Source organism: Protomyctophum parallelum (genome assembly GCF_964188405.1).
Source record: "Protomyctophum parallelum genome assembly, chromosome: 8".
In the NCBI taxonomy this organism is placed as follows: Eukaryota; Metazoa; Chordata; class Actinopteri; order Myctophiformes; family Myctophidae; genus Protomyctophum; species Protomyctophum parallelum.
In genome coordinates, this window is record NC_139703.1 from 8,442,513 (window position 1) to 8,456,250 (window position 13,738).

Below are 13,738 nucleotides of genomic sequence, written 5' to 3' on the forward strand. Positions count from 1 at the left end.
AACATTAACCACCGGAAACTAGCCGGGTTGGGGGGAAACAAACAAACAAACCAGCGTTTATGCTGCTGGCTGTGTAACATCCTGAGGTGTGTTGTGTTCACAGACGATAATATGTGAATGCACTCTGTGGCTTCCAAGCGTTTCAGGCATTTAAAGACACTGGTCACATCTGGGCTTTCTTTTTTTAACGGCCATTAAGAATGGGGCCACCGAGGCAAGGCCCTTGGGGAAAGGCTCAAAGCCGCCAGGCACACACACTGACACACAGTTGGGACAGCTGTCCTGTCCTGGATGCCTCTGCCCTACATTTTGGGAAGTAACAGCCTTGCTCTTCTCCGAGCACCTGGGAGGGTGGAGGAGGTGTTAAACAGGATGCAGTGAACTGGTGTCTGTCTCTTGCCTTTGTACAGACTGTACAGCATATGTCCTAACGAGTCCTTTCCAGGTCCTTCTGATCGCACATGTTTTGTCTGCACTCTGTGCACCCTAGGGTGGGTAGAGTCTCTATGTATGACTAGAGAGAGGAAAATAAATATGCAGTAGCGGATATGGAGAACAATGTTGTCACTCTGCCACAGAAAAAGGGCTGAAAAGGCGAAAGCCTTGGGTGATGAACCGTTCCCCGGTATGGAAGCCAAACGTGCCTTTGTGAGAGTATGGGTTTATATGCCTGGCAACCTTGGCTAAGATGAGCAAAAGCACTACATATGGATGGATGGATGGATGGATGTGATGCCATATCTCAGCACAAGTGATATTGTGCCAGTGTGATATTCTTAATGGGGCTTTGCCCCCCCAAAAATGTCCAAACTATATTTTCCATTTGACAGAAATGGGAAAAGGATAAGATATCTCTATTCTTGATACGTGTTTATGCCGACTCTTGTTGTTTTTGAGAGATATCTTTCAGCTTAGAGGTTGTTGTTTTTTTGCCTGAGGGAGAGGCTTGGTTAATAACTTTCCCCTGTTCCCAGCAGTGGCCCACCCATACATATTCATGGCAGGCTGTGCTCCTGATAAGAATACTAATGATGTGCACCTGACATTTTGGCTGCATGGGTGCTCACTTTCCTAGATCATTAGTCACCACTGACCAGGGCATTTCTGCTGGGAACAGAAGGGGCCTTTCTAACCCTTTTCAGGATTTCAAAGAAACTATATAGGAGAATGAGTCGGACAGTTTGCTAATGATTGTTAAAAGGATAACACAAAAAGCCCTAATAAGGGTCTTGTTTCCATTGTGGTCCTGTGTATTCAGTTCATCAAGGTACTGGAACACACTCCCATTATGTGCTTTGTTTTACATCTGAAGAATGTTTGCTGGTGATTCTCGTGGTTATCTAATCAAGTTTACTCTCGAACTGGTCAGAATGACGTGTCCCTTCCACGCGCTACGTCCGGCCGGGGAAACTCCCCTCCTGTCAGGTGAAAAGAAGCAGCTTGGACTCCTCATGCATAGAAGGAAGCATGAGGTCAGTCCGTTGCCCCCCCCCCCCAGGTTGGCAGAGCAAGTGTAGCGCACAGGATTGAATTCGATAATTTACACTGGGTGAAAAAATGGGTTACAAAATCGTGGGATAAAAATGATTACAAAAGTTTACATCTCTCCCTCTCTATCCCTCTCTCTTTCCCTCTCTCCCTCCCTCCCTCCCCCCCCCTCTCTCTCTCTATCTCTCTTTCTCTCTCTCTCTATCCCCCCCCCCCCCTCTCTCTCTCTCTCTCTCTATCTATCTATGCCTCTTTCTCTCTCGCTCACTCTCAGTCTGTCTCTGTCTCTGTCTCTCTCTCTCTCATTCTCTCGTCTCCTTCCAGGTGATGAAGACGTACCACATGTACCACACTGAGCTGTAACTCTAATGTTCTCTGTGTCTTCCAGGTGATGAAGACGTACCACATGTACCACACTGAGCTGTAACTCTAATGTCCTCTGTATCTTCCAGGTGATGAAGACGTACCACATGTACCACACTGAGCTGTAACTCTAATGTCCTCCGTATCTTCCAGGTGATGAAGACGTACCACATGTACCACACGGAGAGCAGCAGTGCAGAGAACAAGCTGAAGGACGCCGAGAAGCAGGAGGAGAAGCAGTTCAGCAAGTCCGGAGACCTCAACGTCAACCTGCTGCGCCACGAGGACCGACCCCAGAGACGCAGCTCCGTCAGGAAGATCGAGAAGATGAAGGAGAAGGTGGGTATAGGGGCGGGGCCTATGGAAGGTGGGTAGGGGGGCGGGGCCTGGAGAAGGTGAAGGTGGGTACTGGGGGCGGGGCCTAGGGGATAGCCAGACTCCTAGCAAGGATTCACTGACGCTTCCTCCCCGCATAATTCATAATTCATTTCATTAAATCGATTCATATCGTCGGGATTAATATCGATATATACATGCCTAGTTAAGACTAATGTTAGGGCTAGGGTTTGGGGTAGGGTTAGTAATGTCCGACACATGCATGGCCAGTTAACCCATTCTGAACGGGCACCCATTTTGGTGTCAGCATCATGTCGTGCTTTAGCTATTGAAAAATAGCAGATCTACAAGCTCATATCGCGCCACCGAGTGGCGCGATACGAGCTTGTAGGTCTGCTATTTTTGAAAAATCGAAGAACGACTGACATATTTTAGAATCTGATCTCAGGTCAAGAATGGGTTAATCAGACCAGTGTGTGTCCCAGTGGAAACCTCGTATGAATCTGATCTCAGGTCAGAATGTGGTTAAGAAGACTCACCCGTGGCTTCCGTGGCGTGCGGTGCCAGTGCCACTCAAAGTGACTACTGGGTTGGGCTGCTGGATGCAATACAAGGGCCGACCCCTATCCTGTCTGGCCGATATATATAGTTGGCGGCTAATTTCACTCGCATGCGCGATTAGGCTGGCTAAAGCCCTTCAGCATTGAGGAGGAAGGAGGCTTATAGATGTGCTCACACAGACAGTGCTGTGTGAGCACACTTATACACAGACAGACAGACAGACAGACAGACAGACAGACCAAGAGGGAAACAAGATGCTGCAGTCAGTCTGCGTGGAGTAGACAGGTCTGCAGCCCCAGGTCTGCAGCCCCAGACACAGGTCTGCAGCCCCAGGTCTGCAGCCCCAGGTCTGCAGCCCCAGACACAGGTCTGCAGCCCTGCCACTGCCAGACACAGCCTCGGGCAACTGCACCATTTCAGGTCAGTGAGCGAACTGTGTGGTTCTTCTGGTTCCAGTTCTTAATTCATGTTACCCTCCTCCTCCTCTGCCTCTAACCAGCACAGCGAAGGTTCTTCTTGCTGTAACTTGAGATACACACACATGTATGCATAATGATATTTCATTGTTTTGGGGATTTTAACCAGGAAGTCCCTCCATGCAAATTAGGCTCCTCTATATCCGTCAGGCACACACAGAGAGAGAACCAAGACAAAAGAGCGTCAGCGTGGCGACAGGTTCTCCCTCCTCAGGCTGCCTGCCATCCACAGAGATGTCGCTTGGCATGAGATGAGAATGGAGCACTATTTATAACGGCAGCTACGAATGTTCATTCTCTCTGTGCCTTGTGACCTGATTTATTTTAGCAGCCATATATTACTACACACACACACACACACACACACACACACACACACACACACACACACACACACACACACACACACACACCTTCGAACAGGCTTAAAGAAGGAGGAGGATGGAGCAATGAAAAAAGTAATCCCTTTTATTCTGACCCCACTGTGGAAATTAGCATCATAATGCCCGGTGTGAAATTGGAAATAAATTGCTCACGTGTAGTTTTGTTGTGAGCAGAAATGAAATTCTGTACGAATTGCTTGAGCATTACGCTTTGAAGTGCCAACATCAAACCAGTTTGGTATCGCTCTGAATCAGTCTCACCATCAATGGCACGCACGCACGCACGCACACACACACACACACACACACACACACACACACACACACACACACACACACACACACACACACACACACACACACACACACACACACACACACACACACACACACACACACACACTCTCTCTCTCATAGATAGATAGATAGATAGATAGATAGATAGATTAGTAGTATACAATACATTAATTCTTCAATGATTCTTCAATAGATCAACTTCTATGTTCAAGATCACTCGATGCAGGTACAGTGCAGGCATATACACAATGATTAGTCTTTACGGTGGTTGTGTTCCATTTGATATCCTTCTCCTATCACAGCAACTCACAAATCTTGCTGCTGTGTTTGCACATTGTTGTACTTCGCCCAGCAGATATGGGAGTTTTTTGTCATTGGTCATGTTTTCAAAATCTCCGTGTGTGGTTGTAATCTGTGGGAAGTATGTGTCTCTGATGTCTTGGTACAATGGACAGATGGTTAGGAAGTGTAGCTCGGTTTCCACTTCATTTAGTGTGCAGTGGGTGCATAGTCTGTCTTCTCTCGGGATACAGGTCTGCCTATGACGGCCTTTCTCGATCGCGAGACTGTGCTCACTGAGTCTGTACCTAGTTAAGATTTTTCTTTGTTTTGGGTCGGTCACAGTGCTCAGGTATTCTGCCACTGTGTATTCTCTGTTTAGGGCCAGATAGCATTCTAGTTTACTCTGCTTTTGTGTTGCCACTTTCCAGTGTGTCAGATAGTTTTCCTTTTGCTGTTTTATAATTTGGTTTAGTCCAATGGGTTTTCTATCTCGTGGCTCTGTTTGTGTTTGTGCCCGGATTTCCAGGGCCAGCTGGCTGAGGGGGCATCTCTCTAGAGTTTCACTGTGTGTGAGTGCCTTGTTATGGAGTGCATCTAGGTCACTTTCTTTTAGGTGGTTGTAGAACTTAAGTGCTCTCTTTTTTATTTTGATTATGAGTGGGTATCGTCCTAATTCTGCCCTGCATGCATTATTTGGTGTTTTTCGCTGGGTACGGAGAATGGATTTGCAGAATTCTGTGTGTAGGGTCTCGGTTTGGTGTTTATCCCATTTTTCAAGGTCATGGTTTGCTAATGGTCCCCAGATCTCGCAACCATAGAGGGAAATTGGTTCTATCACAGAGTCCAGTATTTTAAGCCATGTTTTAATTGGGATGTCTATTTTGATGTTTCTTTTGATGGCATAGAATGCCCTTCTTGCCTTGTCTCTCAGGTCCTTTACAGCTTGGTTGTAGTTCCCTGTGCTGCTGATGTTTAGGCCAAGGTAGGTATAGTTTTTAGTTTGTTCTAGTGGGATTGTATTTAGGAAAAATTGGTGGTTTTGGCGGCTGGGCCTTTTTTGAAATATCATGATTTTAGTCTTGGTTAGGTTCACTGTCAGGGCCCATGTCTGGGAGAATTTGTCTAGGAGATCGAGTTGCTGCTGTAGTCCTTCCTTGGTTGGGGACAGCAGCAGCAGGTCATCTGCGTAAAGTAAGCATTTGATTTCTGTGTTTGCCAAGAGGATGCCTGGAGCTGTAGATTGTTCTAGCGTTTTTGCTAATTCGTTGATATATATGTTGAAGAGTGTTGGACTCAGGCTGCATCCCTGTCTAACTCCACGGCTTTGGGGGAAAAAGTCTGTGTGCTTTTCGCCTATTTTGACTGCGCATTTGTTGTTAGTGTACATTGATTTTATGATGTCATAGGTTTTCCCCCCAATGCCACTTTCCAACAGTTTGTACATCAGACCCTCATGCCAAATTGAATCGAATGCTTTTTTGAAGTCGACAAAGCACACACACAGACAGACATGATCTGCAGGGTCTCATAGTTAGTGCTCACTGCATTCGCAATCACTGCGTTCGCAATAATTGTAAGTAAGAAACTAGCCTGTTCCGGTGGTTGCGGGCGGCCGATGAGACTTCCTGACGGTGGTGTGGAGAGGGAGTTGGCAGAGACAACAGGTGCTTCTGTCCCGATTATGATCATTCTGTTTACCATCATAGGTTCCGGTGGTTTTGTTTGTGCCAGATGTATTCAGTGACGTCTCGGCCATGACTACCAAGTCCAAACAGGATAACAGCATGTTGAGTTTCTCCAAGGAGGAGGTCGCTCATACATGTTTCAGGAAATTAAGAAAACCATTATATTTTAACAATAATGACAAAGCAAAACTGATTCATGAACAAAAAAAACTAAAAAAAGGTTTAGTTGGGTGGTTTCCTCATGACAGCGACGATTATATATATTATATATATATGTATACATACACGCGTGCACACACACACACACACACACACACACACACACACACACACACACACACACACACACACACACACAGTCAAGATGGAGAGAGATTCTCATGACCTCACTGGAGCGAGACCGTCTTTTATAGGCGTTTCATTGTTAACATCTGTGCTCTGCAGCCTGTTGTTGTGCTCTCACATGAGACAGAGACAGACTATAGCTTGGAGCGACCGACCGCATGCCTGTCTGTCTGTCTGTCTGTCTGTCTGTCTGTCTGTCTGTCTGTCTGTCTGTCTGGAGACAGACTATAGCTTGGAGCGACCGACCGCATGCAAGCCTGTCTGTCTGTCTGTCTGTCTGGAGACAGACTATAGCTTGGAGAGACCGACCGCATGCCTGTCTGTCTGTCTGTCTGTCTGGAGACAGACTATAGCTTGGAGAGACCGACCGCATGCCTGTCTGTCTGTCTGTCTGTCTGTGCCATTTTGCATATTATTACCACAGCAATACCTTTAAGGCCTATTCATATCGTAGTCCAGTTTTCGGTGAAGAGAAAACTACAAACATGACGTCACTTCTCTCTGTTTTTACTCTTCGCCCTCTTGGACTGTATCTGCAGAGGTGGTGGAAAAAGTACTCACATGTTTTACTTAAGTAAAAGTATCAATATGGAAATATGCAATATGGATAATTTACTTAAAGTACCAAAAGTAAGAGTACTCATTACGCAGAAATTGCAGAATGTCTCATTTCAAGTTAAGTAATTGTACTTTACACTTACTGATTCACTACTATCACTACTGACTTACTTTCCACTACTGGTTTTCAGTGAGGCCTGTTCCAAGTCTACTGTTTACTGTTAATGAGGGGAAAAAATTCCCCAACTCTCACCATTGCTTAATCTCCCCCCCACTGATGGCTTTTCCTTTATCTCTCTCTCTCTCTCTCTCTCTCCTTCCCCAGAGGCAAGCCAAGTACTCGGAGAATAAGCTGAAGTGCACGAAGGCCCGGAACGACTATTTGTTGAACCTGGCAGCGACGAACGCTGTGGTGGCGAAATATTACATACACGACGTCTCCGATATGATTGATGTAAGTATGTGATAGCCACGCGTGTTTGTTTGCGTCTCAGCCCGGGATTTCTGATGTTGGTTTAACGTCGGTCGCAACGCTGCAGACATTCTCTCACCATCTGTTCCTGTTTTCTCACTTTCAGCCTGTTGGCGGCCTTGTCTCCAAGCTGCTCTGTGTTTACCCCACGATGCATTCTCTCTGTTTTATATCACCAGAGGGGCTGAATGAATCTCACACTAATGCAGTGTAGTAGTGAGACGGTGTAGTACTAGTAGTACTACTACCCAGAAGACAATGCTGCGACTTTCTTTCAAAACGTCATAATTCATTCTAAGGGCAAGCATTGACGGAGGAAACGTAACATGTCCTGCTTGCTCTCCTGGCTGTTTCCTCTGCTCTCCTCTTCCTATATGGCCATCCGGTGTAGTGGTAATTACACTGCTTTGTGGATCTTTGCTGAAACACAAACGCACACAAACCTGGCATTGTGCTTGTCTCTGCCTGTCACCGTCACCAACTCAGCGCTGTAGCCAAGTCAAATACACAGTAGTGGTGGCAAGGCAATATGGAAACATGACGCACTTGACGCAGGGTAACTCTCTCCGTCTCTGTATCTCTGTCTCTATTCCTCTCTCTATTTCCCTCTCTCTCTCTCTCTCTCTCTCTCTCTCTCTCTCAATTCAATTCACAAAGCACAACCACAAATATGACAAACAACAACATAACAACATAATATCAAGGATGTGTGTCCTACAGATTGTCCCTTTTCTTGGGACATGAATTGACATATTTTGCAGCCAAAACTGCACAAATTATTTCTGTTCCCCCAAAAGGAGTGGTAATTTCTCCCTTTCTGTCATACTCTGTAATTCTGGGCAATTTCAAATTTTGGGAAGAACTCCTCTCTTATATTTGTGTAGTTTTTACATTGTGTTAAGAAGTGTAACTCTGTCTCTATAGCTCTCTCTCTCTCTCTCTCTCTCTCACTCTCACTCTCACTCTCACTCTCACTCTCACTCTCACTCTCACTCTCACACTCTCTCAATCTCTCAATCTCTCTCTCTCTCTCTCTCTCTCTCTCGCTACATGGGAGGTGAAGTGGGGAGTAAACAGAGTCTTTGTAAACCCTACTAGTGAGGATGCTGCTGGTGTTTAGTGTGACAAATAAAAACAACTCGGTGTGCATCCATTCCTTCCTGCACAGTGCACACAATAGAAGACGACCCACAGTCCATGTTTGCTTTCATCTCCTAGAATGCATGCAGTACTTTAGGTGTATTCAATCATGAGCCACGACAAGAACCAAACATATGAATAAGTCTATTTTGTATTCTAGATCTTCTTAGCCATGCTAGGACAGACGCGGGTTAATGGTTGCTAGAATGAAAACCAACGTGGGCCTTTGGGTTTACAGTACGCAGCCATGAATGTGGCTAATGTGGTTTGTAGTGAATCCCCAGCCTCAGGTTCTCTGTAGCAGTCCTCCCGCAGGCATTAACCCATTCTGACCTGAGATCAGATTCATAAGAGGTTTCCACTGGACACACACTGGTCTGATTAACCCATTCTGACCTGAGATCAGATTCTGAAAATGTCAGTCGTTGTTCGATTTTTCAAAATAGCTAAAGCATAACATAATGCTAACACCAAAATGGGTTCCCGCCCAGAATGGGTTAAGGGTCATTAAGGGCCTTACCTCTCATCCCTAAACTCTTTAACCTATTTACTATTTTGAAAAACCTTTTAAAATAGTTCAAATGACCGATCTACAAGCTCACAACGTATCGATGTAGATCAGCTGCTACAGCTACTGTAGATCAGCTGAACTATTTAAAAAAAAAGTTATTTTCAAAATAGTAAAACATGGCAAATGAGTTTATGGATAAGAGGAAAGGGGATAGGCCCCATTGTCTAAAGCCCAGCCCAGACCAACGCACCACAACGCAACGGTCGACTTCCAACAGAAGCCTAAAAGTGTGGTTTGCAACTTGACAGTCCACATCCAGGCGCCCACCTCTGACCTATCGCCATCTCCACAGCATTGACAACGTGATGAACAACAACAGACAGGGCTGTCCGTACACTGGACAGTGACAGACGGAGATGCCTTGACACATCAGAGCGAGGAGCAGAGATATTTTACCGTTTCCATAGATGGCACTTCAACCTGTTATATTTTTAAGCAATATTACACGAGAGGGTGTGGGTTAACGTGATTATTGCGGTCAGGAACGAGACGAAGTTGAGTTCCGCAAGCATCACTGAACTGGCAATACTCACGTTAAACCACACCCTCGAGTGTAATATTGCAATTATACAACAGTTACCCTTAAAACTAAGAAAACCGCAAAAAAAAAAAAAAAACTTAATGACAGATGTAGTCACTACGACCACAAATGTCCCAAGAAACTAGCTAGCCTAGCCACCGAGTTTGCTGCGCTCTGGGATAACAGATCAGCTGAATTATTTGTTTTGATTAGGTGGTGAATGGTGCTGGTTTAACCCATAGAGTATTAAAAGGATAGAGACTAAACTGGCGCGAAGCTCCGCCCCCTCCGCTATTCATGTCAGTGGAAGTTGCTCAGTGGCGTTTTGAAGCACCCGGAAGGCTGCCGGAAGTATAGACCGATTCCGTACCGGTTTCATGGTCGCAGCCTACGTATTTCCTGTAGGCGGACTCGACATAGCTGCGGGAGTAAAACCCTCACCAGGCGCACCTCTTCCACTACAGTGAACGGCAGAGTGACTGATGTTAGTTTGCCTCAAACTTTACTCCTTTACCTGCTTTTTTACTAACACTAACATTACAAAGATGCCCAGAACATCGAGATGAACCTGTGTAGTTTATGGCTGCTCCAACAGTAGTGGCAACATAAAAAAAAACAAAAAACGGAATGTCTAATATCCACCGCTGTGGCGGAGACCAGAGCCATTGAGTAATGGTTGAGACAAAGCAGTGAAAGATACATAACGCAAGTCTTACCCAATACCAAATCTTTCTGTTTATTAACACAAGGCTGCTGTACTTTATACCTCATACTTTAAATGCTTAGTATGAGGTATAAAATACAGCAGCCTTGTGTTCATAAAACAGAAAGATTGGGTATTGGGAAATTACGTATCTTTCAGGACCCTTCACTGCTTTGTCTCAACCATTACTCAATGGCTCTGGTCTCCGCCACCGAGGTGGATATTAGACATTCCGTTTTTTTTTTTTTTTTTTATGTTGCCACTACTGTTGGAGCAGCCATAAACTACACAGGTTCATCTCGATGTTCTGGGCATTTTTGTAATGTTAGTGTTAGTAAAAAAGCAGGTAAAGGAGTAAAGTTTGAGGCAAACTAAAATCAGTCACTCTGCCGTTCACTGTAGTGGAAGAGGTGCGCCTGGTGAGGGTTTTACTCCCGCAGCTATGTCGAGTCCGCCTACAGGAAATACGTAGGCTGCAACCATGAAACCGGTACGGAATCGGTCTATACCGTCTATTTCCGCATTTTTTCGCTGATTCAGCATTTGGGCACCAAATTTTGGTGCCCAAATGCGGAAGTGCAGCTGGGCTTTAACATTGAGCGCTCGGTTGCACGGGGTTTCCTCGTCATGAATCCACGGGTCCGCCTGCAGTCCTTCCTCCTACCACTAGGGCCCAGCGCTTCAACATTGGAGTGCCTAGCTGGCCCCTTGGTTTAACCCATGGCTAGAAAGCTGTTTCAAGTTAACCAATCAGATTGCTTCTTCGAAATGACCTGTGGTATAATATTGTATATTGTATACTACCGTAATCTTGTAGTTTTGTCCATTAAGTCATGTGGACATGAGATCGAAGGTGCCTAAAGTGATCATAGACAATGACAACTGATAACATGGATCTGGAGGGAGCTTTACACTGAGATCTGACTCCAGAGGCCCCGATTGGTGGGCGTCCCGACCCCGTGTCAGATTCAGAGGCCCTGATTGGTGGCCGTCCCGACCCCGTGTCAGATTCAGAGGCCCTGATTGGTGGCCGTCCCGACCCCATGTCAGATTCAGAGGCCCTGATTGGTGGCCGTCCCGACCCCGTGTCAGATTAACTTTGATGAGGTCGCTGCTGGCTCCCAGGTCTGCCAACTGAAAGGGCATGTCATCCTAAATACTGTTGAGCTGTGGTGAATGCTATTGTGTGGCTGACTGACTGGCCAGTGGGTCGCCGCAAGCAGTGGGGAGGAGGCCTGTTCAGAGCCTTTACCGACCAGACAGCAAAACACCAGCTGGGAAATATGTGGCCTTAGTCATTTTGGCAAAAAAAAAAAAAAAAAAAAAGTAAATGGTGCATTTATATAGCGCCTTTATCCAAAGCGCTTTACATAGATTCACACATACATTCATACACCGATGGTGTCGGAAATCATGCAAGGCACCAACCAGCACATCAGGAGCAACTAGGGGTTCAGTGTCTTGCTCAAGGACACTTCGACACCTACTCTGGGCGAGCCCGGGTTCGAACTGGCAACCTTGCGGTTACCATCCAGCCACCCCTGAGCCACCGTAATACGCGTAAATACTAATACGCTATTCATACAGTATGTTCCACATGTTTTACAACAGTCTACTGATCATACATGTAAAAGCAGAGAAAGTCAGTTTGGAATGCTAAGATGAAGCTTCCTCTGCGCTAAAGACCAGTCCAATACGTTATTCACATTATTAACTGTCAGTAGCCTACAGCTCCCTCTAAACACCCCCCCCCCCCAGCCTAATTAGGTTAGTTCATCCAACTCTGCGTGATAAGGTGCTGTAATTAGCCTGGACGTCCTGCTGTGCGAGCTCCTGTAATCCATGTGTACACTGACTGCCTCTGCATCCCAACGCAATGGGACCCTCCGCCGAGAATCTTAATTTGGGAATTTAGTTCATGGCTGAGGTTCAGGTTAGCGCAATTTCAGCAGGTGATGGAATCGAAATGATGCAACATAATTAATTGTGTACTTGCAAAAAGGGCTGTCAGACTGTTTGACCCACTGTTTGACTATACGATGCATAATGAGGGGGCTTAGATTAGGGCTGGCGGAGTACAGAATGTTTAAACTGGATAACCATTACTTCTTCCCCAAATCCTCCTTTTTGTCTACAAAGCCCCTTCTCACATCACCGACCTCCTATCCTATCTCATCCTATCCTATCCTATCTTAGTTCTACCAACAAAAAAAGAGGCTCTGAGGTGACCGCGTCTTTGCTGTCGCAGCCCCTACACTGTGGAACAGCATTCCCTTCGCTGTTAGTTCTGCTCCCTCCGTTGAGGCTTTTTAATTCAGACTTATTTTTTCTTATATTCACAGGCCTTTGAATCCCCCTGACAATCCTGCACTTTTATGTTGATAGGAAATGTTTTCTTTGCTGCTCTTAACTGCCATTAATGTTTTTTCTATTGCTTGAGTACTATAACTGTGTGTTGTTTTAACCTTTTATTGTCTTATTATACTGGTGTATAGTATTGTATTGTTTTCTCTGGCCCTGTGAAGCACTTTGGTACAATGAGAGTTGTTTATAAATGTGCTAAACGAATACATTTGATCGTGACGTGATTCCCTCTCTCTCTCCGTTGCAGTGCTGCGACCTGGGCTACCACGCTAGCCTGGCGCGCACGTTCAGAACCTACCTGTCTGCGGAGTACAACCTGGAGACGTCTCGCCACGAGGGTCTGGACATCATGGAGAACGCCGTGGACAACCTGGACTCGCGCAGCGACAAGCACAAGATCATGGACATGCACAACCAGGTGTTCTGTCCCCCCGTGCGCTTCGAGTACCTGCCGCACATGGGAGACGAGGTGAGAGCCAGGCTTTACCAATACCACTCCCATTATGTGTCATTCCAAAGCCTATACGGGTTGTTGTTGCACAAGGACTGATTGGCCAGTAGCCACTCTTGAGTGGCAGTCGGGCCAAAACGCTCTCGCCAGAACATTAGTTACTATTCTCTGCCTATCAGGTCGCAACTTACTTCGCGAAGTCCGACACGGCGACTCGCTCGCTCAGTGGTGTCTCACGTGGCGGTCAGAAACTATACGTTAGGCGAGAGGCACTTCCACGTTGGCCACAGGAGAAACTATACGTTAGGCGAGAGGCACTTCCACGTTGGCCACAGGAGCGGGGTGTGGTGTTTCTGCACCATCCGTATAAGCTGTCGAATGTCGCCTCCCGTACATGAACATTGAACATTTCTGTACCGCTGTCTTATACCCTTTTAACTGCAACATTAATTGTGGAGTACTTGGGAGTACTAAAACAAAAGCATCCCTCTTTGGTCGTTTTGCATATAGACCATAAAGCTTAGCTGCAGTATTCTCTGTACCTGGATCTGGTTTAGCGTCACCTTACAGAATGCATTGGAACTGAGGAGTGTTCATCACTTGAAAAAGTGTCCCAAACTGACAGGTTCTAAACAGAAATCAACTATATTATTTCCTGTCTACTATCTTGTGACCAGGTTGGTTGGTTGGTTGGTTAATTAGTTAGTTAGTTAGTTAGTTAGTTAATTAGTTAGTTAGTTAGT

General features: G+C 45.9%; 1 protein-coding gene across 1 annotated transcript in view; it reads left to right on the forward strand.

Annotated features, from left to right (window-relative positions):
• Window positions 1–13,738, forward strand: part of srgap3 (SLIT-ROBO Rho GTPase activating protein 3) — a 120,079-nt gene that overhangs the window by 63,998 nt on the left and 42,343 nt on the right. Inside the window, exons 5-7 of the mRNA XM_083771828.1 lie at window positions 2,005–2,190; window positions 7,100–7,228; window positions 12,792–13,013. Of these exons, the coding sequence (XP_083627954.1) occupies window positions 2,005–2,190; window positions 7,100–7,228; window positions 12,792–13,013 (537 nt within the window). The remainder of the gene's footprint in view (window positions 1–2,004; window positions 2,191–7,099; window positions 7,229–12,791; window positions 13,014–13,738) is intronic.